Source organism: Oryctolagus cuniculus, chromosome 17, assembly GCF_051225735.1.
Source record: "Oryctolagus cuniculus isolate XC-2025 breed Fujian yellow rabbit chromosome 17, ASM5122573v1, whole genome shotgun sequence".
NCBI classification, from domain to species: Eukaryota; Metazoa; Chordata; class Mammalia; order Lagomorpha; family Leporidae; genus Oryctolagus; species Oryctolagus cuniculus.
Window position 1 is genome coordinate 19,748,989 of NC_142883.1, and position 25,614 is coordinate 19,774,602.

The 25,614-nt window shown below is 45.3% G+C and overlaps 1 protein-coding gene across 9 annotated transcripts in view; it reads right to left on the reverse strand.

Moving 5' to 3' along the window:
- Window positions 1–25,614, reverse strand: part of NBR1 (NBR1 autophagy cargo receptor) — a 35,559-nt gene that overhangs the window by 4,620 nt on the left and 5,325 nt on the right. For 6 of the 9 annotated variants that reach the window (XM_008271540.5, XM_002719420.3, XM_089317740.1 and 3 more), the window contains 18 exons: window positions 23,252–23,314; window positions 21,226–21,244; window positions 19,301–19,323; window positions 16,411–16,599; window positions 15,653–15,730; window positions 14,976–15,190; window positions 14,421–14,585; window positions 13,928–14,137; window positions 11,314–11,473; window positions 10,928–11,218; window positions 9,107–9,238; window positions 8,567–8,642; window positions 8,004–8,114; window positions 7,593–7,757; window positions 5,329–5,749; window positions 4,220–4,311; window positions 3,511–3,568; window positions 2,744–2,849 (listed from right to left, as the gene is read on the reverse strand). In XM_008271540.5, coding sequence (XP_008269762.1) covers window positions 2,744–2,849; window positions 3,511–3,568; window positions 4,220–4,311; window positions 5,329–5,749; window positions 7,593–7,757; window positions 8,004–8,114; window positions 8,567–8,642; window positions 9,107–9,238; window positions 10,928–11,218; window positions 11,314–11,473; window positions 13,928–14,137; window positions 14,421–14,585; window positions 14,976–15,190; window positions 15,653–15,730; window positions 16,411–16,599; window positions 19,301–19,323; window positions 21,226–21,244; window positions 23,252–23,314 — 2,574 coding nt within the window. The remainder of the gene's footprint in view (window positions 1–2,743; window positions 2,850–3,510; window positions 3,569–4,219; window positions 4,312–5,328; window positions 5,750–7,592; window positions 7,758–8,003; window positions 8,115–8,566; window positions 8,643–9,106; window positions 9,239–10,927; window positions 11,219–11,313; window positions 11,474–13,927; window positions 14,138–14,420; window positions 14,586–14,975; window positions 15,191–15,652; window positions 15,731–16,410; window positions 16,600–19,300; window positions 19,324–21,225; window positions 21,245–23,251; window positions 23,315–25,614) is intronic. The other 3 variants (XM_070060652.2, XM_089317739.1, XM_089317741.1) reach the window with 1 other exon arrangement.

Sequence of the window (25,614 nt, forward strand, 5' to 3'; positions counted from 1 at the left end):
GTGCTCTTTGCACTTTTCTCCTGGTTCTCAGGGTCGCCCTTCCTCCTTGCTCCATCCTTCACGGCTGCTGCTTGCCACCCCATTCTTCTTAGATAATCTCATCTACTCCTGTGGCTGCTGCTGTGATCTGAGTGCAAGCCATTCAAACTTTTATTGCCAGACCAAATTTGTCCCTTGTGATCCAGCTGCTATGCTTCAAAAACTTCACGGAAAATGGAATAAAAAAAGTTTACTTTGGTGTAAAACTTTTTAAAAATTCAAGCATCTTCTGGCCGGCGCTGCGGCTCACTAGGCTAATCCTCCGCCTAGCGGCGCCGGCACACCAGGTTCTAGTCCTGGTCGGGGCACCGGATTCTGTCCCGGTTGCCCCTCTTCCAGGCCAGCTCTCTGCTGTGGCCAGGGAGTGCAGTGGAGGATGGCCCAGGTGCTTGGGCCCTGCACCCCATGGGAGACCAGGAAAAGCACCTGGCTCCTGGCTCCTGCCATCGGATCAGCGCGGTGCGCCGGCCGCAGCGCACCGGCCGCGGCGGCCATTGGAGGGTGAACCAACGGCAAAGGAAGACCTTTCTCTCTCTCTCACTGTCCACTCTGCCTGTCAAAAAAAAAAAAAAAAAAAAATCAAGCATCTTCTACGAATATTTTTAAGACTGCACTCTAGACATCTTTACCTGGACGTACCTCAAACTTGGCACTCTCCAAAACTGGCCTCATTTTCTTCTCCCACTCAAACATGTCCTTCTGTCTGCATACTCTTTTAATGAAGGCTACTACCGACTGCCTACACCAGAAACCTGAGACTTCTCCTTGGCTTTTTAATCATCTAATCATGATCTTCAAGTACTTCCATTTCTATCTTGATTATCTCTTCCACCTTTCCCTCCTACATATATATGGATTCTCTTATGAATCTTTTTAAAAATTTGTTTTTATTTTACTTGAAAGGCAAATAGTCAAAGAGAGATCATTCATCCATTCATTCATTCTCTAAATGCCTAAGACAGCCAGAACTGACTGGGCCAAGCAGAAGCCAGGAACTCAATCAGGTCTCCCTGTTAGGTGGCAGAGACCCAAGAACTCGGGTCTCTGTACTGTTGCCTCCCAGGGTGCGCATCAGTAGGAAGCTGGAATTGGAAGTGAGGCTGGGATTTGAACCCAGGCACTCTGATAGGAGATGCAGGTATCCCAAGTAGCATCTAAACAGCTGAGTCGAATGACCATCCCTCATATGGATGTTTTTAATCTTTAAAAACATTTTATTTAAGGTATACTTCATGCATTTCATATATACCAATTTAAGGCACAAAATGATTCTTCCCACCTTATCCCTCCCTCCCGGTCCTGCATATGGATTTCTTTACTGGCTTCACCAGCCTCCACACTGTGGCAGAGATCTAAGAACAAATCTGATTGTGTTAATCAGTTCCTTAAAACCCTTCCATGGCTCCTCCTATTAGCCTTAAAATGAAAACCCGAACCCCTTAGCACAGCATCCTGCCTACATATTTGGTCTTTTCTCTTCTTACTCTTCTCAGAACAGAATTAATTCTCTATACTGCTTTCTTTCTTTCTTTCTTTTTTGGGTAAATATTTATTTATTTATTTGAAAGGCAGAGTTAGAAAGAGAGAGACAGACAGTAAGAGGTCTTCAATCAGCTGGTTCACTCCCCAAATGGCCATAATGGCTGGAGCTGGGCCTATCTGAAGCCAGGATCCAGGAGCCTCTTCCAGGTCTCCCACGTGGGTGCAGGGGCTCAAGTACTTTGGTCATTTTACACTGTTTTCCTAGGCACATTAGCAGAGAGCTGGATCAGAAATGGAGCAGCTGGGACTCAAACCGACACCCATATGGGATGCCAGATTGCAGATGGCAGCTTTACCAGCTATGCCACAGAGCTGGCCCCATACACTGCTCTTCCCATCCCTCTTTCCCAGTGAACACTTTGTCTTTGAGGACACAGTCTATACATTTTCCATCAGGAAGCCGTCCTTGGTCCCATCAGGATCAGGTGTTCTGTCTCACTGTACCAGCACAGTGTCTCACCCTGTACTGTCAGTGCCTGTTTACCTTGCTCGCTTCACAACCACCAGTGTCTTTTTCATCATCTTGTAGAGTCAGCACCTGGAATAGTTCCTCAGTACATATAGCAGGTCCTCAATAAACATTAGGTCCATCTCCTTTCATTCCTAAAAATGACTCGGCTAAAGTCACACAGCTAGACTGCCATGGAGCCGTGTGTTAACCCAATACTAAACCTAAAACTCACGCTCTTGTTTTATTGTTTGTTTTAAAGATTTATTTATTTTGGGGTCAGCACCCTGTGGCATAGTGGGTTAAGCCACCATCTGCAGTGCCAGCATCCCGTATGGACACCATATGGGATGTGTCCGAGTCCTGGCCGCTGCACATCTGATCCAGCTCCCTGCTAATGGGCCTGGGAAAGCAGCTTGGGCCCCTGCACCCACATGGGAGTCCTGGAAGAAGCTCCAGGCTCCTGGCTTCAACCTGGCCCAGCTCCAGCTACTTCAGACATTTGGGGAGTGAACCAATGGATGGAAGATCTCTCTCTCCTTGTCTCTCTGAAAGGCAAACTTTATTTAAAAGAGTTATAGAGAGGCAGAAACAGAGGGAAAGTAAAATTCGTGCCTTTTCCACAATGCCATGTTGCTTTCCAACCCAGAGGGATGCCATCGTTTTCAGTGGTGACTTGGAGGTGAGGCTTCGGAAAATAAAACAGACACTGACCTGTGCAGTGACCGGTGGCCCAGCAAACAGGGCCTTGTATGCAGAAGCAGCAACAGACAGGGCCCCTTTCACCAGTCCTCCAGCAATGCTGCCCCCAGGCTGGTGCCTACACAAGAAAACAAAATTATCTCCCCAAACAAAAATACAAACCATCATCTTCTTACAAGATAACCTGGGCTCTAATCCTCGAAAGAAAATGAGATTTCCTTGAGAGAGAAAAATCCATGTAAAAAAGAACATGACTGTTTTCACACTACAAATCTTGGTTTGATATAGGGCCCAGCTCTACTGGTACAAGATTTCAGTATTGCAGGAACCACAGCACTCAGGTTAGCATGCCAACTTGCAGTCCAAGCTGAAAGCCAGGGTGCACTACGGTGTCGACAGTCTGTCTGCTCAATTATCATCTCAGAGAAAAGACCTCGCAAAGGCAATGTGCTTTTTGGGACATTGCTCTGAGGTGACTGGGAGCAGAGAGACAGGCATGTCTAAGATGCACACTGGCTTTGGCCTGCCTGCCTTCTCCTCTGGGCACTCTCCTAAGGGCACTCCTTTCTTGTCTGGAATGTGAACGCTTTTAAACATCAGCCTGAGCCCTGTGTTCATTGTTGCTCCAGAGCTGTAGGTGGAAAGAACTAGAAGGAAGTGACTGGAAGGCAACGAGGGTTCTCTGCTCTCTGAGGGGCACATGCTCTGAGAGGCTCTTTAAAGCAGAAGCAATACTGCGATATCCACCTGCTTCTGAAGAGACTGCACAAGGTCGTTACCTTGAGTGGTCATAGCTCTTCTGTCTGCTGTTTACAAGTCCTGATGAGCCTCTGGGCTCTAAAAGTAAAAGAGCTATTGGTTAGATGCAGCATCCACAAGCGCCTGGTTTCCCAACTCAGGGCAGGGCTAGCATGAGGCAGGTTGCAATCATCAGTGTTTGAAGCTTTTTTATTTTTTTCAAAAGTCTTTGGAAACTTTGTGGGTGTTCAAAGATGAAGGAGAAACCATCCAGAAATGCAGTGTAAGGTGACTGTTTACTGAATCAAAAAAATCATCTTAATAACTCTCACTGATCCATTGCTTTTCACGTCATTTAGGTTTAGTGTTTTAGGGAAGCATGTAAAGTGACTGGAGGGTCTACTGACAACTTCACAATGCTACTGCCCTGATTCTGCAAACAGAGAAACAGACCCACAGGCACCCTAAACCGGCGGAACTCCTGCTGCGAGGTCACTCAGGAAAGGGGAAACTGGAGCTGGAACACAGAATGCTCTAGGCCCAGATCTGCGTGCTCTCCCGCTATGGCACGACACCTACTTCTGTGAGGTCTCACTGCATAAACACTGAGCTCGAGGACAGAAGCAAGAGGACGAGGGAGGAGCACAGGAAGAATACAAGGGCAGGTGTCTAAAGCCTGCCAAGAATCATAACGATCAACAGTCTATGTCTACCTGGGTTCTATCAGAAAGGAGCAAAGGTTGTCATTACCTCCTCGGATCTGATCAGGGACAGAGCAGACTTCTGGTACAGTCACTGGTAAATCCACTTCCGGGGAACCATGATGTACACAGAGAGGGCTCCTTTGAGAGAGACACAATATTCAAAGTCAGTTGAAAAGGTGTTGACGGCAACAGTGAAGAAGCGATCAGTATGGCACAGCAGTGCCAGATTCAGCACACAGGCTTCACATTCCTGGTCCCGATCCTAGGCTGCAGTTTGGGCAGTCAGAGGCTGCATTCTACTCCTGGTCTTCCTCTGTAGCCACAGTCAAACTAGAAATACTGGCTTCAGGCTGGTCACTTCTCCCTCTAGACCAAGTGGTACTGATAATGGAAAATGTCTAGCTTCTCTTACTAAGGCTCCAGCATTTTCTGGATTCAGATGGATCCAGCACAGAACTGAAGAGTTTACATTTAGATTTTGCAGTGTTTTTTTCCCATAAGGGACTTAACTTCCTATTTATGCTCTGTTTGGGTTAACACACGCATTTTTCCTATCTTTACCCATGAATCAATAGAACAGAGTGTAGGGTCCAAGGATGTGTAAAAACTGGCTCAAGGGGCCAGCACTGTGGCATAGTGGGTAAAGCTGCTGCCTGTGATGCCGGCATCCCATATGGGCACCAGTTGCAGACGCGGCTGCTCCACTTCCAATCCAGGTCCCTGGTAATGTGCCTGGGCAACCCCTACACCTATGTGGAAGATTTGGAAGATGCTTCTGACTCCTGGTTTTGGTCTGGCCCAGCCCTGGCCATTGCAGTCATTTGGGGAGTGAACCAGTGAATGGAAAAGCTCTCTGTCTCTTCCTCTATCTCTTCCTCTGTGTAACTCTTTAAAAAAAAAAAAAAAAAGGCTCAAAAATAAGTACACAGTCTATACTTAAATAACTAAGGTTGCCTAAAACAAAGTATTTCTTTAAATTCAGAGTTCATAAATACAGATACTAGGAAATGCAACTTTTATTCCTCTAAATTCAGACTTCACTAAGGGAAAACAGCGCCTTCCCAAGCTGAAAACCTAGGTTTTGGGATGGAGTTGGTTCCTCTCACTCTTACTTCACCTGTGAACAACACCCAGCTGAACGGGGATGAATGGTACCTGGGCAGTGGTGGTGGCAGCCCTACCACCTCTGGGATCAGGGGCACTGTTTCTAAAGTCTGTGAGGTCATGAGGATGTCACTGATGCTATGTTCCGGTGGCTGGTTCTCCCCTGCAGGGAGTCTCTCCCCAGCCTCAGCTGGTTCCTGTCCAGCCTCAATCCCAGGCTCGCCTTCAGCCCCTCGCTCCAGGCCTGGCTGTGAAAGTGCAGAGCTGTACATGGAGTCCCCCAGGGGGCGGCTGGTATCAAAACATTCGGGCAGGATGATGATGTAGTCCTCTGAAGAAGCAGAGGACTGACTCTGAACTTCGTCTTTGAGCTCATCCTCCTCCTCCTCCTCCACAACTTCGTCCTCAGCGACATGGACAATCTCCTCCTTCTCATCTCCAGGTAGTCCCTCTTCAGGCAAGGCAAATTTCACTAAAGGATGAAAGCAACCAATTTTAAGCTAGAAGCTCAAAGGAGCCCCCAGAGCTACACTGATCTGGAAAAGCTTTGCGGATCATGAGCTAGAATTGTGAACAGTCAGGAAAGGAAAGAAGCAGAGAGAAAGGCCACTGCTGGAACCATAGCTCTATTCTAAGTTTGAAGACTATGCAAGCAGTTGGCACTGTGGTGTAGTAGGATAAGCCTCTGCCTGCGGTGCTGGCATCTCATATGGGCGCCAGTTTGTGTTCTGGCTGCTCCACTTCTGATCCAGCTCCCTGCTAATGCGCCTGGGAAAAAAGTGGAAGATGGCCATAGTGCTTGGGTCCCTGCATCCACATGAGAGACCTGCAAGAAGCTCTTGGCTTCAGATCAGCCCAGCTCTAGCCTGGCCATTTAGGGAGTGAACCAGTAGATGAAAGAACTCACTCTCTTTCTGCCTCTTGAATAAATAAATAAATAGATCTTTAAATACACTGATAAGGTTTAAATCAGAAGTTACATACTAGGTAACAGTGCTACATAAAAAGAAAAAAAGTGCCTACTCTCCTCTTTGTTTAACAAAAGTGATATAGAGCCACAGCAGAAAATTGGCAAATCATGGAAGTGAGGGAAAAGGTATATTACAAAGGGACTCATAAATCCTATCAATACAACAACCATGAGCATTTTGGTGTGAGTCCTTCTAGATGTCTTTATTATTATTTGTACATATGCATGAAAAATAAACATGTATACTTAGAATAAAAGAGAGACGAATCATATTTAAAGTACAGGTCAAACTTCATTATAGTAGAGATTTCCTCATTTTTTTTTTAAGATTTGTTTATCTATTTTGAAAAAGTAACAGAGAGAGATGGAGAGACAGAAAGAGAAGGGTCTTCCATCCACTGGTTCACTCTCCAGATGGCTGTAATGGCCAGTGCTGGGCCAGACTGATGCCAGGAGCCAGGAGCTTCATCTGGGCCTCCCACATGGGTGGCAGGGGCCCAAAACTTGGGCCATCTTCTGCTGCTTTCCCCAGCCATTAGCAGGGAGCTAGATCAAAAGTGGAGCAGCTGGGACTTGAAATCGTGTCCATATGGGATCTTTTACCCACTATGCCACAATGCAAATTTCCCTCCCCATATTCTATACATTACAATTTGTATTTTTCATTAGTTCTCAAAACACATGGTATTGGTTCTACCTTATCTGATATCTAGAGGTTTCTGTAATAGAGGTAATTAGCCCATCAGAATTTAATCTTGATAAACTTAGTTTGGCCCTCCTGCTTCCACCCACGGTTTTCAGACTGCTGACCGTAGAGAACAAACACGGCTCAGCTGCTGATGAATCTCTACAGAGCATCTCTGGCAGCCTTCAGGAAGCCTCCTTACTGAGGAAGCCAGGCAGCGTGTCTGGGGTGCCAGCATCCCCTGATCCAGCTTTCTGCTAATGTGCCTTGGAAAGCAGCAGAAGATGGCCTAAGGTTTTGGGCCCCTGCCACCCACATGGGAGACCAGGATGGAGTTCCAGGCTCTTGGCTTTGGCCTGGCCCAGCCTGGGCCTCTGTGGGCAATTGGGGAGTGAACAAGCAGATGAGAATTTCTCTGTCTCTCCCTCTCTGACTCTGCCTTTGAAATACATAAATATATCTTCATAAATGACCATCTGGCTCTTGGCAGGAAAAATGCTGCCCACCCGATGTAGAGTCTAAAGAAACAAACAAGGCCGGAATTTCTCACAAAGGTCATTCTCCCTCCACTCACAGTGGCGAGAGCACTGCAAGCTACCCAGGTCTAGCAATCCCAAGTCAGGTGCCACTCTGCGAGGTGGGAGCAATGCAGGCACTCACTCTGCACGGACTTCTGCCTGCAAGGTGGGTTGTGATCTGGGGCCGCATCCAAGGTAAGGGACCGGATGACAGTCTCACACACAAACTGGGTTCCACTCAGGTCTTCCTCTGCTTCTTCCACAGAAGTCATGTTCTCAGACTTCCTCTTTGTGGACGCTGCGGAATCTGAAAGACACACGCACCTTGTCTGCCCTTAGTGCTGAGCTTTCAGCAGTCAGCACTCACGCTGCAATCAGGCAGGGGACAACCGCTCAGTACGCCATGGGAAGGGGGAGGGAACCTCAAAAAGGGGATGCCACAGGAAGGAAACCCGGTGCCGTGCGAAGGTGAGGTCAGTAAGGAGCAGACACAAAAATAGGGTGTGGCATGGAAAGGGAAGATGCAAACGGCTTACAAACATTTAACCCTTACCAGGAAGCGCTTTAAATCCCGCCCCTTCACTCTCTTCCTGTATCTGCCCCAAGCCTGGCTTCTCTATTAAAGGACTGTCATGTGGCAGAGGAGACATGCAGGGAGTCATATCTGGAGAACGAAGACAGGAGAACCATCAACCAAGAACAAGCATCACAGCATCAAGTCAGTGTCCAGAAGCAGCAGGCCACAGGCTTCCTGCCTCCCGCAGGGCTAAAGTAACCCAGGTACGCATCAACACCTGTTGGGAAGGATTTCTACAGACCACTGGGTGTGCAAGTTCCTCAGACAGATCCATCAAGGCAGGATGGATCCTGAACATTTGGCCTGGAAGGCTATGGCCAAGACACAAACATGAATGAAAATTGATCAAAGGGAGGAAAAAAGAAAAGGTCCCTTTGTGGTGGGGAAGCCTTGCACAACTTGTGTTGTTGCTTCTGACAGGAAACAGGGAAAGAAGGAAGACTCATGGGTACAGCTCAACTATCACACTGTGTGAAAAATCTCTGCTGCTAACAAATCTGTGCCTGTTAACAAACAAGTGAACTGAGTGACATTCTTACCCACAGGGGTGTTGTGGGGTACTCGCTCCAACTCTTGGACAATGTTTATATCCAACAGTTCAAAGGACAGCAGGTCCTGGAAAAAAGGAAGACCACATTAGGCGGCTTGCAGTACACACTGCAGCATGCTCTGTCTTCATGGGACACTCAGGCCACTTCTGCATCACCCTGGATTCAACTTGGTTCAAATTCATGCCTCTCCTCAGTCAAATGTACACAAGGAGAGTTAAGCAGGAACCAGCTGCTCAAATGACTGAATGGCAGGAAAGAGGGAAAATGCAGGGGTGTGAAGGTGAAGCAGATAGGCAGAAATGAAGATACAACTACAGGGAAGTTGTGGGGAACCACCGGATTGGGTTCTCAATTCAAAAAGGAAACTTTAGTTTAAAAATTTGCTTCCTGCAAGTATGAAATCTATTCTCTTTATATAAATGTTTTAAAAAAGGAACAAAATTGCTTTCATGAATGATTTCTTTAACAAGGTAAAAACTCCTCCCCTAGTGCTCTGACCCTGGTCCCTCACAGTGCCAAGTCTGCCACCTGAGCAGTCAGAAGGTCCACGGATGGGATGTAGAGCTCCCTCTCGCTGGCGACATGTTCTGTCTTCTGCATGACACACTTCCCTGTCTCGGCACCAAGCTGACTTTCTTCTTTAGCCAGAAGAAAAGCTTCCTAGAGACAAACCAGTGGACACATTTTTAAGGCCTCAACAGAACTTGAGGGAGACTGACAATGGCTCCCCTCAAAACACAAAACATTGTTGTTCATTTACATGTTTTATTTACTTTTTTAAATATCTATTTTCATCTACATGAAAGGCAGAGAATGAGAGAGAGAGGGAGAGACAGAGATCCTCTATCCACTGGTTCACTCCCCAAATGGCTGTAACAGCTGGGGCTGGGCCAGGAGCCAGGAACTCATCTGGCTCTCCCACGTGGATGGCAGGGGCCCATGTCCTTGGGCCGTCTTCTACTGATTTCCCAAGCGCCTTAGCACAGAGCTGGATTGGAAGTGGAGCAGCTGGATCTTGAACCAGTACTCATATAGGATGCTAGCACTGCAGGTAGTGGCTTAACCTGCTGCACCACAATACCAGTCCTGAGAAAGAAATCTTTCTTCTGCTGGTTTACTCCCCAAATGCCCATAACAGACAGGGCTGGGCCAGGCTAAAGTTAGGAGCCCAGAACTCAATTCTGTCTTCCACATGGGCAGCAGGGTCCCAAGCACTGAGTCACCTTCTGCTGCTTTCCGGGATGCATTAGCAGGAAGCTGCATAGGAAGTGGAGCAGTTAGGACTCAAACCAGTATTCTAATATTGAATGTGGGCATCCCAGCAGCAGCTTAACCCACTGTACACTACAATGCCTGTCCCTCTACATTTTTAAGAAAAACTTAAAAAAAAATTTATGTATTTGAAAGAGAGTCAGAAAGAATGAGCCCAACAGACATCTCCTATCTGCTGATTTACTCCCCAAATGGCCACAATGACCCAGGTTAGGCCAGGCCAAAGCCAGGAGCCTGGAACTCTATTCATGTCTCCCATGTAGAGGGCAGAGACCCAAGTATTTGGGCCATCACCTGTTGCCTCCTGGGGTGCAGATTAGCAGGAAGCTGGAATCAGGAGTAGAGCTGGGACTGGTACCCAGGTGCTGTAATATGGGATGAGGGTGTTCCATGGGTGTCTTAACTGATGTGCCCAACACCTGCCCTCTCAAAAAAAATTTGGTATGATTTTAGATTTATGGAAAAGTTGCAAAAACAGTACAGGGCTCACATATCGTTCAGTCAGCTTCCCCCAATGACAACAACATACATTAACTATAGTAAAATAGTCTCCATCAAGAAACTAACATTGGGCAAAGAAATTTAAGCAGTAAAAGCTATATGCCACTGATGTGGAGAAATGACGTTACAAAAAAACCCCTGGGGCTGGTGTTGTGGCACAGCAGCTTAAGCCACCACTTATAAAGCCAGCATTCCACATGGGAGCACCGGTTCAAGTCCTGGCCGCTCTGCTTCTGATCCAGCTCCCTGCTGATGTGGCTTCGAGAACACTGGATGATGCCGGGTCCAGGGGCCAGGTTAGTCTGCCCTTCTTTCCCTTATGCAGGAAACCATTAAAAATAGATAGAGAAGCTATCAGGGACTGTCTACACCAAATCCCAAGCACTCTAAAATAAAGCCCCTAATGAGCAGTCCAGGTATCAGCATATAAATGTGTTGACGGGAGGAGTAGAAAGTAACCTCTCATGGTTTCTGGAAGAATGAATGGCTGTGAGTGGGCTCTGTTAATTTTGGCGGCCCCTCCCTAACGCTGAGTAAACTCCTTAAGATAGTTGGCCAAAGCCTATCAGCACTCACCTCTTGCTGGCAGGTGAGGTCATCAGCTTTGCCTGAGCTGATCACGTCCCTTTCAATGTTATCAGGACTCTCAGCAGAAGGGAAAGGATCCACTATGATACTGCACCAGACACGAGGCCCGAATTGCTGGCCTTTGTGAGAAAGACGCCAATGAGAAGTGTACATTCCCTCCAAGGCTGGGGCGATGAACTCCACAGACACAACTCCCACATGGCCAGCCTTTAGGCAGGGAACCAAAACATCCTTCTTTTCTGCAGAGGCCAAAGTCAGATTTCCCCACATGAACTTGAGCTGAAAAGAACAGTGACCCAGAGTAAGAGAGACTGTCAGCTAAGTGCTCTGCCAATTCATTCACCTCTTCTTCACATTTTGTGGGTAAAAAATACCTTTGTGTCTGCACTCCACTTTACATTTCCTGTATTTTTCATCCTCCAGTGTTTAATAAACTTGGTTCCTGGCTGAAGGTGAGTTCCATCAGGCAAATTCTCATCCACAAACGCTGCACTGAGTGTTGGCATGACTGGGGCACAGGGCTGCAAGGGGAGCCTGAACAGAAATTCAGATGCTTAGTCACTTGCTGCTGGATGTGAGAACTTCTGAATATCCCACACCACGACTTGAGATAATTACTAACCTTATTTGCCTTAAAAAAATAATGCAATGAAACAGAACAGATGTGTCCTGAGTGAAAAAGTCATGGTGAAGATAATTAAAGGGGTCCACAAATTTAAACACCATATCCAGTAGCAGACCACAGGTCCCAGTCCTGGCTGCTCTGCTTCTGGGCTGGCTCCCTGCAATGTGCCTGGGAAGGAGGTAGATGATGACAAATACTTGGACCCCATCACTCACATGGGAGATCTGGAGTTCCAGGTTCCTGGCTTTGCCCTGGGCCACTTTGGCCAACACAGCCACTGGGGTAGTGAACCAATAGATGGGAAGATCTCTCTATGTCCCTGTTACTCTACCTTTCAAACAAATAAAATAAAAATAACTTTTTTAAAAAAAAGATTTTATTGAGGCCCACTGTGGCGTCGTAGATTAAGCCTGCACCTGTGGCGCTGGCATTCCACATGGGCGCCAGTTTGTGTCCCAGCTGCTCCTCTTCTGATCTAGCTCTTTGTTTATGGCTTGGAAAAGCAGAAGATGGTCCAAGTCTTTAGGCCCTTGCATCCACATGGGAGAACCGGAAGAAGCTTCTGACTCCTAGCTTTGGATTGGCCCAGCCCTGACTATTGGGGCCATTTGGGGAGAGAACCAGTGGATGGATGACATCTCTATCTGTAACTCTGCCTCTCAAATACATTTAAAAAGATCTTACTTTATTTATTTACTTATTCAGTGACAGAGAGATCTTCCATCTGTGATTCACTCCCCAAATGGCCACAAGAGCTGAGGCTGGGCCAGGCTAGACCCAGGAACCAGGAGCTTCTTCTGAGTCTCCCACATGGGTGCATAAGTCTAAGGACTTCAGTCATCTTCTGTTTTGCTGCTTTCCCAGGCGCATTAGCAGGGAACTGGACTGGAAGTGGAGCTGCTAGGACATGAATAGGTGTCCATATGGGATGCTGGAACTGCAGACGGGGGCTTTCCCAGCTATGCCACAGTGCCAGCATCCTGAAATTTTTTTTAAAAGATTTATTTATTTATTTGAAAGGCAGAGTTACAGAGAGGTACAGGCAGAGAGAGAGAGAGAGAGAGGTCTTCTATCCACTGGTTCACTCCCCAAATGGCCACAATGGCCAAAGCTGGGCTGATCCAAAGCCAGGAGCCAAGAACTTCTTCCAGATCTCCCACGCATGTGCAGGGGCCCAGGTGCTTAGAGGGACCTGGAACAAGCTCCTGGCTCTTGGCTTTGGATCAGCCCAGCTCCAACCGTTGCAGCCATCTGGGGAGTGAACCGGTGGATAGAAGACCTCTTTCTCTCTCTGCCTCTGCCTCTCTGTAACTCTGCCTTTCAAATAAACAAAAAAAATTTTTTTAAAGATTCATTTATTTATTTGAAAGTCAGAGTTACACAGAGAAAGAAGGAGAGGCAGAGAGAGAGAGAGAGAGAGAGAGAGAGAGAGAGAGAATCCTCTATCCGCTGGTTCACTCCCCAATTGGCCACAACAGATGGAGCTGTGCTGATGTGAAGCCAGAAGCCAGGAGTCAGGAGCTTCCTCTGGGTCTCCTATTGGGAACAGAGGCCCAAGCACTTGGACCATCTTCCACTGCTTTCCCAGGCCATAGTAAAGAGCTGGATCAGAAGTGGAGCATCCAGGACAGGAATTGGCACCCATATGGGATGCCGGCATCGCAGGTGGTGACTTTACTCACTATGCCACAACACTACGCCCCAACAAACAAATCTTAAAAAAAAAAAAAAAAAAAAGTTCCTTTTGCTTCAAATCCAAACTGCCTCCAGTGAACAGCTGTTACAACCACCCAATTCTAATAGCCTTACTAGCTTTGTCTTTTTGAAGGAGACAACAATGCAAGTGTCAAACCACCCTTTAATAAAGCTATGAATGGGACTCAGGGGTGGGTAGGGTATTAGTGGCTGCCAGTGAAGTGAAGTTCCAGTTTTAGAAAACTGGACCTTAGGTCTAGGCTCCCACCCCAGCCCTGGACTTTTTTTTATTTTTATTTTTTTTATTTTTTATTTTTTGACAGGCAGAGTGGACAGTGAGAGAGAGAGACAGAGAGAAAGGTCTTCCTTTGCTGTTGGTTCACCCTCCAATGGCCGCCGCTGCCGGCGCGCTGTGGCCGGCGCTCCGCGCTTATCCGATGGCAGAAGCCAGGAGCCAGGTGCTTTTCCTGGTCTCCCATGGGGTGCAGGGCCCAAGCACTTGGGCCATCCTCCACTGCACTCCCTGGCCACAGCAGAGAGCTGGCCTGGAAGAGGGGCAACCGGGACAGAATCCGGCGCCCCAACCAGGACTAGAACCTGGTGTGCCGGCGCCGCTAGGCAGAGGATTAGCCTAGTGAGCCGCGGCGCCGGCCCAGCCCTGGACTTACATCAAGGTGTGGGACTGGAGCAAGCTCTCAGGTCGGCCCAGAGGAGACTTGGGGCTCTGCAGTCCATGGATTGAATTCCACAGATGAATCTTCCTGTGGAGTTTAAGCTGCTTTTTAAGTTCCTTGACTTCTGCTTTACGCTGTTTCTTCTCAGCTCGCAACCTCTGCTTTTCTGCTTTAAGAAAGTTCTTATCAACCTGTTTCTGAAGCCTGTAAGATAGAAGTCAAAGTCTTAAAAAACAAAGAGCCCTCACAAATCTTGAAGCCATTTGGAGCCAACTACAGTCGCCATTGAAGTCAGCTTCTATTTTAGTTTCCTCATTTCTTTTACAGTTCTCCTTTCCATTTCATTACCTTTGGATAATTATCTTCTTATTGTACATCAATGAAGATGGGCAGAACTGAGAAGACTGCCTACAGTGCTGTGACACTACACATTACACCAGTGGTTTACGTTCCCAGGACCAAGAAGCCAATTAGCATCTCATTTTACCTCACTTGTTCCAGGGCGGCTGGGAGACGAGGAGAATACTTTGAGTGGGAGAATGGTTCAGAGGAACTCACAATAGGTCTCCTCAACTTGAGCAGAACGTGGTTAGTGTCATGGGCATATGATCCTGCTTCACAGTCTTCACAGATGTTATAGGATGGGCAGAGGCTGTAGGGAAAGAATGGCAGTACAGAATTGCAGAATAGGAAACACTTGAGGAGGGGAGATATCGGACCAGACTTCTATGTCCTATATCCATTTCCAAGGACAATCTTTGGAAAGAATAAAATATGGAAGCATTTGGAACAAATGGTCTAATTTTGTTCTGAGGAGTACGATGTTTTACTCAGTTCTGTTAATACAAATGTGTATCTGAACACAAAAATCTGAGTAGTTACCCCTTAAATCACACAGTGGCCTGTGGTTCCAATTCGGAGCTACTATACCTAATGCTCAGAGACACAGTATACCTACAATTTCCCTCCAGCTACCCAGAATGCCAGGAAGTCACTGCTCTAAGGTCTGCCAATAGCTATCCCACCCCAAGTGACTGCTTACCTACACTGGTAGCGCACACCAATGATCCTTCTTTGGCAACTGCTGCAAGCAATATGCCAGCTGAACTGGTTTTCTGGCAAAAACACTGTTTCCTCTGAAACAGGCATTGAGACTTCTGAGGAACAGGAAGCCAAGGATGGGTTCTGGAGGACAAGTTTCTCATGTAATCTCTGTTCAAGCTTCTCGACTGTTTCTTTAACGACCTGTTCTCTGAACTAGAATGCAGAGCAGAAAGTGGGGGCAAACTCAGTTCCAATGTTGGGAAAAGATGTAGGATACCAACAGATCTGAAACCTCACCATCTCTGGTATAACATTAAGAACACAATCAACAACTAATGGCCACTGAATGAATACACAGAAAGGTAGCAAGCAGCTCCTTCTCCAGGTGAACTGATTCCGAGAAGAGACCAAGAAGTCCTTCTGATGAGCAAATCCTACATCTCAAGCCTGGAGATCTCTCTCTCTCCCTGACATGCTTAGAACCCAAATCCCTCTTTTCCTGGTGCCTCATCACAAAGGTTAGGGCTTTCTTGAACCACTCTAAGTTTGGAAGTGAATAGCGGCCACTCTTCATTTTATAAGCAACAGGCAGCAACCACCTGGATTTGGTTATTTGTTTCACATTCCACCTGTGCCAACAGTGCTGCTAAAACCCCAACCAGAGAGAACACTCACGGTCTCCAGGTAGCTTGTGAACCAGTCTGGGGGCTTGTCTTGAGGCTGGTCTGTGTCACATGGAGCAAGTGGAAACAACTGCAAGAAAACGCAATCAAGATCTTGTAGATTCTTTTTTCCATTTAGTATAACTGTCCTGAAGTATATTATTTTTAGGTTTCCTTCATCAAGTTATACAAACATATGGTTAAAAAAGGGTCACAGAATGAACGAATATAAAAACAAAACATAGTTTCTGTCCTACCTGGCTCCCTGTTCTCCAGAATTAAGCCTCTGTTATCAGACTCAAAGTCAGAGACTGGGATAGTCATAATAACTACTAAATCTTTGATGAATATGCAAATCTTAGATCAAAGACAATGAGACATAACATTAGAAAATTGGATGGAGGCCAGTGCCGCAGCTCACTAGGCTAATCCTCCCTCCGCCTGTGGCGCTGGCACCCTGGGTTCTAGTCCCGGTTGCTCCTCTTCCAGTCCAGCTCTCTGTTGTGGCCTGGGAAGGCAGTGGGAAGGATGGCCCAGGTTCTTGGGCCCTGCACCCGCACGGGAGACCAGGAGGAAGCACCTGGCTCCTGGCTTCAGATTGGCGCAGCGCGCCGGCCGTAGCAGCCATTTGGGGGGTGAACCAACAGAAGGAAGACCTTTCTCTCTCTCTCTCTCTCCCACTATCTAACTCTGCCTGTCAAAAAATAAAAAAAAAATTAAAGAAAAAAAAAAAGAAAAGAAAATTGGATGGAGAAGTCTATCCATTCATACCTGTGCTGCAGGAGCCTCTGAGTTCTTTGTGTCTGATCCCAAGACTCTCACTAGTGAAGAACAATGTGCAGGTGGCTTCTTCCCCATTCGGGCAGCTCGTTTTTCCGCCACTGGAAGAGGGGCTTCCTCAACAACATGGTGCCCTTCATGGACTCGCATCTGCAGCTGATTTCCCTGCTTGACTGCCATCTGAGAGTGCGTTAGGAAACAAAAACGTACTTGATGATTCTTTTTTTCCAAATATAATTTCAAAGACGCCTAACAGAAGAGTGGTAAATTACGCTGGAAAACATCATGATTTGTATTTGCTTTATTATATCAAACCAAACATCACACACAACATGAACACCCAGTCTGCTGGGTTTTTTTTGGAAAAAAAAAATTTGAACTAGAAATGGTTTTATTATTAAAACACAAAAATAGGTAATTAGCACAGAAAATTTACTAGGTGACATGTTTGCATTAACTGGGTTACTACTTTCCTGTTTAATACATTTTTATATCAGATTCCATCCATGGACTTCCATCTCAATGGTCTAAAAGTCAATCCCAGACCATTAGAACTGGAGAAACTAAAAAGCAACCTTAAACGCTCAAGTTTTTTTTTTTTTTTTTTTTTTTTTTTGAATAGTATCTTCCTAATTCAAAAACTATACTTCAAGGAGAATTTGGGATTCTAAGAAGGTACTCCAGTGCCCAAGACTAATGGCCAACCCTATGGGGTTTCTAGCTCCCTTCATCAACTCACTGTTATTCACAACTGTTCTTTTATCTGTTTTATGCATTACACTTCTTAAGATTCCATTTAAAAATAGAATTCCATTTAAGGATAATATAGGACATGTTAAATAGCTTGGCTGTAATAATCATTTCACGATGTACATATATATCAAAACATTGTATCCCTTAAGCATAAACAATTTAAATAAGGAACTCTTCTCATAAGGCATTTCATGGACAAAAAGTATAAAAGCTATTATTCTAGATCAATTTTTTTCTTAAAGGAGCCACTTAGTAAGTATTTTAGCTTGCAAACCATTTCCCTTCTGTAATTTTGCCACTGTAGCACCGAAAGCCATTAATTAAAGTATGGTCATGGTTGTGTTCCAAAAAATGTCATAAAAACAGAAAGCCAGTCCACTGATTACATTTTGCTGACCCTTGTTCTAGACTATAAACTACAAAGAAACCTTTAATAAAACATTTGGGAGAGCCTTGTAAAAAACTACTCAGAAACTAAGTGTATTTACACAGAACTAGAATAAAGGAGCATAAAGGCTCCAAACATACCTTGAATGTCACATAGTACCATATAAATATATATAACTTTACATGTTAATAAAATGTGTAAAACTTGTAGAGTGCAAAAAATTTATTTTAAAAAGTATTGATATATGAAACCATTTAAAAGAAAAAGTGTATTTATACACAGACAAAAGGCTGGAGATAATAAAACACAATGTTACTAGTTAAACTGTAAAAAAATGTGTCAAAATATATGCATAGCATCTTCAGCACTCTATAATAAAAAAAATGGACAAAAAGTTTTACTTCCTAGGACAAGACAGCCTTTTATTAAACTCTAGAATCCTGAAATCTGAAGTTCCTACTTAGGTCAGGGAAGCTAGCAACAATGGTTATGGGAAATGCAACAGAGTTATAGAGAGCTTATAAGATCTTTTTGGAAACTGGCAAAAGAAAACCCAGAAGAGTTGAACAAGGGTGAAGGGGTGTGGGCAAACAGTATGTCAGAGGAGCTGTAAAGCACACAGGAAATGGGAAGACTGGATGAAAACTGGAGCAAAGAGAAACAGAAATGAGTTATGAACAGAGATGGGTACCTCAACGAGGGAAGCCACGGAAGGGGCTGGATGTCCAAAACCAAAACCAAATAACCAGCTGATAAACCAGGATTTCCAAGTTAAAAACCAGGAAGATACTGGCTTAAGTGTTCAAACAAGTGGCACTGAGAACAGCAGTTTTCACCGGAAGCCAAAAAGGGCTTTCCTTCCCCACACTAAAAGTGATTATAGAAAATAGCTCAGTCTTGGAATAGAAGTTCATAAAGGATAGATGACAAAAGTGGTAATGAAAGGACAGCTTGGCAAACCTTAAAGAAATGACTTCAGGAATGCTCCAATCATTACTATCTTAACATGAGACCATTCTCTATGTAACTCGATACTTCACATGTTAAATGCCCTTACATAGTATCATAATATCCATAGACAGCAGCAGGGTGAAGGAAGGAGATGTAAAATGTGAACCAGAAAGTATCTTTCAGGGAGTTCTTTTTTTTTTTTTTTTTTTTTTTTTTTGACAGGCAGAGTGGACAGTGAGAGAGAGAGACAGAGAGAGAAAGGTCTTCCCTTGCCGTTGGTTCACCCTCCAATGGCCGCCGCTGCAGCCGGCGCACCGCGCTGATCCGATGGCAGGAGCCAGGATCCAGGTGCTTTTCCTGGTCTCCCATGGGGTGCAGGGCCCAAGCACCTGGGCCATCCTCCACTGCACTCCCTGGCCATAGCAGAGAGCTGGCCTGGAAGAGGGGCAACCGGGACAGAATCCGGCGCCCTGACCGGGACTAGAACCCGGTGTGCCGGCGCCGCAAGGTGGAGGATTAACCTATTGAGCCACGGCGCCGGCCTCAGGGAGTTCTTTTTAAATGCCAAGATGGTAGCACCAAAACCAGCAATAAAATGGGATGTTACCTCGGAGGGACATTGTGGTTGGGGCTGCCCTCTGAGATACTGGTATGCCCTATTCGTCACAGGCTTCCCCAACTAGATTTCACTGTTCACACTTATTAGCCCCTCTCCATGGATTATAAAATTCAGGTTCAAGTTTTGATAGTAACTATTTTAAAAATTATTTGGAAATGAGATAACATTACCTTAAGTGCTTCTTCATATTCTCCTAAAAGAACAAAAAATACACACTGTGATATTTCTTTATCACCCCTCTAAAGACCCTATTAAGTATGGTCAATCCTAAACATCTAATGTACAGGAGGCCTATGGTTAGTAACAGTGTTTCATATTCACATTTGCTAAGTGAGTAGATTATAGCTGCTCTTGCCATGTGGGTGGCAGTGGGATGGAAACTGTATGACAGATTTGTTATTTCACCATAGCAACCTTTTTAATACACACATGTATCTACAATATCATGCTGTATATCTTGAATATAGACAATAACAATATCTTTTAAAAGGTAGAGCTACTCGTGATTTTTTTTTTTTTTTTTTTTGACAGGCAGAGTGGACAGTGAGAGAGAGTGAGACAGAGAGAAAGGTCTTCCTTTGCCGTTGGTTCACCCTCCAATGGCCGCTGCAGCCAGCACACCGCGCTGATCTGAAGGCAGGAGCCAGGTGCTTCTCCTGGTCCTCATGGGGTGCAGAGCCCAAGTACTTGGGCCATCCTCCACTGCACTCCCGGGCCACAGCAGAGAGCTGGCCTGGAAGAGGGGCAACCGGGACAGAATCTGGCGCCCCAACCGGGAATCCGGTGTGCCGGCACCACAGGCAGAGGATTAGCCTAGTGAGCCGCGGCGCCGGCCGCTACTCGTGATTTTAAGAATTCTTAGCTTGAGGCTGGCTGCCACTTGTGATGCTGGCATCCACTATCAGAGTGGTAGTTCAAGTCCCAGCTGCTCTTTTTCCAATCCAGTTCCCTGCTAATATACCTGGCAATGGATGATGGCCTAAGTATCTAGAACCCCAACACCCACGTGGGAGACTCGAATGGGAGCCATGTAGGGAGTAAACAAGACAGAAGATATTGGTCACTCTGCCTTTCAATAAATAAATCTTTTTTTTTTTTTTTTTTTTTTTTTTTTTTTTAAGACTTATTTGAAAGGCAGTTAAAGAGAGAGAGATATCTTTCATCCACTGGTTTACTCTCCAAATGGCTGCAATGCCCAGGGGTGGGCCAGGCCGAAGCCAGGAGCCAAGAGCTTCTTCCAGGTCTCCCATGTTGGTAGCAGAGGCCCAGACACTTGGATCAACTTGTGCTGCCTTTTCCAGGCCATTAGCAGGGAGACAGATCAGAAGCGGGGACTTGAACCGGTGCCTTGGACTTCTGGCATTATAGGTGGCAGCTTTATTGGTTACACCTTAATGCTGGCCCAAAATAAATCAATCGTTAACAACAACAAAAATTCTTATATTACCTTACAATCCCCATATATGAACAGCTACTATCGTTTTATTGACAAACTCCCTTCTCACCCTACTACAAAGGGAAGCTACTGCAGATCAGTTTTCACCATCTCTTAAATCCCTTTCTTTGCTACTGCAGCCTTCCAGTTAAAAAAAAATCTCAACCGAGCTTCCTCACAACTAGGTGTTGTGAAGCTCAGGACTCTAGGGAGTTTATGGAAAGTGTTAATATTTGTATAAACATGGTTCCCATAAAAAAATGCACTCCAAGCTCTGAATAACCAACCATCTGATAAATCCTAGATAAACGCCCTAACGTGTTTCTAAGCTCATGTTAACATACATGCACACCAAGTCAGAGATAAATGCAACATCAGGGTAAGAAGTTATGTCTGTCAAACTGAAGGCACATAATTTTCAGATTACCATGGAAACTGAGCATGAAGCCCATTCAAAGGGACCACCCTATATACAAGACTGCAATACAGTAAAACTCCTGTATGTAACTAATGCCTATAAATAAATGACTATAATGTCAACTTATAGTATACCAACTTCTACTCTAAAATGAAAATTGCAACAAGGTTTGAGTATAATTGAAGATACTGCGATGAGCAGATTAAGGCTTTCCAATAAAGCTGAACACCTCAGGGACTCACCTTGACTGTTGATGGACACCTAAAAAAGGAAAAAAACAGTGAATCATAAGCATCTCATCAATTAAGCATTTCTGTGACCAGAATCAACCTCACAGGCAAGAAGCAAAACCTCAGGTCAGGGGTTCAGCTCTTCCAGTATCACTTGCTGGACACGAGGATCAGTTAAGGGATTTTACTGCTTTTCTGCTGTGCCCTCCTTTACCTCATTAAGAGACAACATTATAGAGTGGTGAGGGTATGGGCTTGAACCCCTACTCTCTTCCTTTTCCTTTTAAGCTTTTGTGCCTCCGGGCAAGTTCTTAACCTCTGTGCCTCAGCTTCCTCATAGGTAATAGAGATGTTCCTAATATATCTAACACATAGGGCCGGTGCCGCGGCTCACTAGGCTAATCCTCCACCTTGCGGCGCTGGCACACCGGGTTCTAGTTCCAGTTGGGGCGCCAGACTCTGTCCCGGTTGCCCCTCTTCCAGGCCAGCTCTCTGCTGTGGCCAGGGAGTGCAGTGGAGGATGGCCCAAGTCCTTGGGCCCTGCACCCCATGGGAGACCAGGAGAAGCTCCTGGCTCCTGCCATCGGATCAGCGCGGTGCGCCGGCCACAGCGCACTGGCCGCGGCGGCCATTGGAGGGTGAACCAACGGCAAAGGAAGACCTTTCTCTCTGTCTCTCTCTCTCTCACTGTCCACTCTGCCTGTCAAAAAACAAAACAAAACAAAACAAAAACACATAGTATTGTTAGTCTGACACACTACAATCACTCAAAGGTTAGCCATTGTTAATAAACTAAATGGCAGATTGTGGTACATCTGAGCATAAGATAAATTTACAAAGTGATTGCTCAGATATTCTTCAACATTGCTTCCCTATTTCTCAACTCCATTTCAAATCCCACAAGTCATCTTTTTTTTTTAATTCTTTTTTTTTTTAAGATGTATTTATTTACTTGAAAGAGTTATACGGGGCGGGGGGAGAGGGAGAGAGAGACAGAGAGACAGAGACAGAGAGAAAGAGGTCTTCCATCCACTGGTTCACTCCCCAATTGGCCACAATGGCTGGAGCTGCACCCATCTGAATCCAGGAGCTTCCTCTGGGTCTCCCACATGAGTGCAGGGGCCCAAGGATTTGGATCATCTTCCACTGCTTTCCCAGGCCACAGCAGAGAGCTGGATAGGAAGTGGAGCAGCTGGGACTTGAACCAGCGCCCATATGGGATGCCTGCACCGCAAGCGGCAGCTTTATACACTACACCACAGCGCCGGCCCCCAAATCCCACAAGTCATCTTAGAACATGCAATTATCAAATACAGTACCCGTTCTCTAAAATGTTTGGGACCAGAAGTGCTTTGGATTTTGGCATATTTGTATATACACATGGAGATTTCTTAGGGATATGACTGAAGCCTAGATATAAAATTCACTTATGTTTTGTATACACCTCATACATGCAGTCCAAAGCTAATGTTCCACAGTATCTGTAATGCAGCTGTATCCTGACGACAACCTGTCCCGTGAGGTCCACTGTGGAATCTTCCACTTGTGGCACCACGGCAGTGAGCAAAACATTTTGGATTTTGGAGCATTTCTGATTTCAGACTTTTGATTAGGGGTATTCAACCTGTACTTCTTTATTACATTTGAGAGGCAAAGGACTTCCACCTGCTGGTTTACTGCCCAAATGCCCACAAAGGCCGGGGCTGAGCTGGGGCCAGGGTCAGGAACCAGGAACCCATTCCAGGTCTCCTGCGCAGGTGGCATGAACCCAGTTACTTAAGATATCACTACTATTTCCCAGGGTCTGCACTGCAAAGAAGCAGAAACCAGGAGCTGGAGCTGGAACCTAAGTCAGGTACTCCAACGTGAGCCACGGGCATCTTAGCCACTGGGCTACATGCCTACTCTCCAACCTGTACATTTAAACAACTGTACAGTAAGATAATCACTACTCAGAACTTCTCTAGCCCCATATACCCTTGAAGAAATAAGATCCCTATTTTTTATTCCTAGCAGTGGGTATCAAAATATACTTCACCTCTTCATTTTCCTCATCCAGGTATTTTATTTGAATAGTGTTCAGATCAAATGAAACTTTCACCTGCAAATAAAATATACACATTGTATGATTAAGACATCAAAAAAGCAAGTTGTAACAGAAACCTAGAAGTCAACAAAAAACAAAGATGGGCATATTTCATGTTTCACTTTACATGCTTAAAAACTACTACAAATAGTCAAAATTGATGCTAGCAAAAATATCTACAACTCTAACAGACACAGCGTTAATATCTCTAACAGAGAGCATCAGCACAATTGCTTACAAGATCAATAACCCAGGTAAACGTGCAAAAGTATATAGCAAATTCACAGAAGAGAAAATAAGAATGCCTAATATACAAAAAAACGTTCAAACTCACTGGTAGTCAGAACAATGCAATTTTTTTTTTTTTTTTTTTTTGACAGGCAGAGTGGACAGTGAGAGAGAGAGAGAGAGAGAAAGGTCTTCCTTTGCCGTTGGTTCACCCTCCAATGGCCGCCGCGGCAGGTGCGCTGCGGCCGGCGCACTGCGCTGATCCGATGGCAGGAGCCAGGAGCCAGGTGCTTTTCCTGGTCTCCCATGGGGTGCAGGGCCCAAGCACCTGGGCCATCCTCCACTGCACTCCCTGGCCACAGCAGAGAGCTGGCCTGGAAGAGGGGCAACCGGGACAGAATCCGGCGCCCCGACCGGGACTAGAACCTGGTGTGCCGGCGCCGCTAGGCGGAGGATTAGCCTAGTGAGCCACGGCGCCGGCCCAGAACAATGCAATTTAAAGCAATGAAATGCTATTTTATCAGAACAGCTTAAAAGTTTTAAAGCTACTGTCAAAAATTCAACACACAGTCATACATTTCTGTGAGTTACAAGTGTTCCGCAGTGCATCTGGCAGTATCTATCAAAATTTTAAATGACATGCCTTATGGCCCACTAATCTCATTTTTGCATAATATAAAGTGTATCCTATAGAACAGTGCCTAAAGTTATATGTAAGAAAAGAGGCATATCTCCTGAAGTTTATTTTATAGTGGCAAAAAGAAAAAAAAATAGTGGAAACAACCTTCCAATAAGGGATGCTTAACTATATTATGCTTCAACAATACCAAGAATACTGTAGACTAAAGCTTTAGAGCGATACTAACTTTTTTTCTTTATGTATGTTTAGATTGTTTTAGTTCTTATAATGGGCATGCATTATACTTCTACAATTTAAAGTTTACAATGAAGAAAAAAGGCAAATTGTTGGCTCATTTACTAGGGAAAGGAAGATATTTGTGTTTGATTATCAGATCTCTTGACAAATGAGAACCAACTTCTTTCTCAATAATCATGAGTCCAAGACAGTACAAAGAGATGTTTTCTAGAGGGCAGAGGACTCATCAGATTGTCTCTTAAGGCCTCTCCACCACTTCTTTTTCTTTTTAGTTACCATCACACATAACCAGGTAAAAGTTGGATTTTACCAAGTTTCATTCGATCCACAGTCAAACGAGAAGTAAAACATTCACCACTGCAAACCAAACAAAAATAGAAGAGTACAAAGGGCAAACCAAGAGGAGGAAAGGCAGCAGCAAAAAAGGAACAGATGAACTGCTGTCTAAGCACCTGTGGGGTTTTTCCTGAGTGCTCAACTCCAGTATGTCCAACCTCTGACCTAGCAATAAATGCAGTACTGGCTCTTGCAAAATGTAAGCTATATCCTTAGTAGTTCACAAATAACAGAAACATACTTGGCCTCAGGCATCAGAACATTCCCCTGGTGCTCAGCGGGGGTGGGGAGGCCACACCAATGCCTCAGACTGTTTCTAAAATTAATAAAATTTTCCAAATTCCATCTTACTTTGAAAAAATAATTTTGCCTTCCCTTTCTGAACTCTTCAAAAGGAACTTGTTTGTTTCCTTTATGGGAGCACATCTCCAGTACAAATACTGAACTCAAGTAAAAAATCATTTTCTGAAAGTCCCAGAAATGGCAAATATGACAGTATTAACAGCTATGGAATAACACTGCTAAAAATAGCTAACCTTTGGAAAAAATATGCTTTAAAAATATGCTTAAACCATTGGGAAACAAAGCTGGGGCTGGTGCTGTGGCATAGCAGGTAAAGCTGCCACGTGCAATGCCGGCATCCTATATGGGCGCCAGTTCGAGTCCCAGCTATTCCATTTCCAAGCCAGCTCTCTGCTATGTATGGCCTGGGAAAGCAGTGAAAGATGGCCCAAGTCCTTGGGCTCCAGCAACTGGGTGGGAAACCTAGAAGAAGCTCCAGGCTCCTGCTTCTGATTGGCACAGCTCTGGCCATTGTAGCCATTTGAGGAGTGAACCAGTAGCAGATGGAAGCACCCCTCCCCACTCTTTCTCT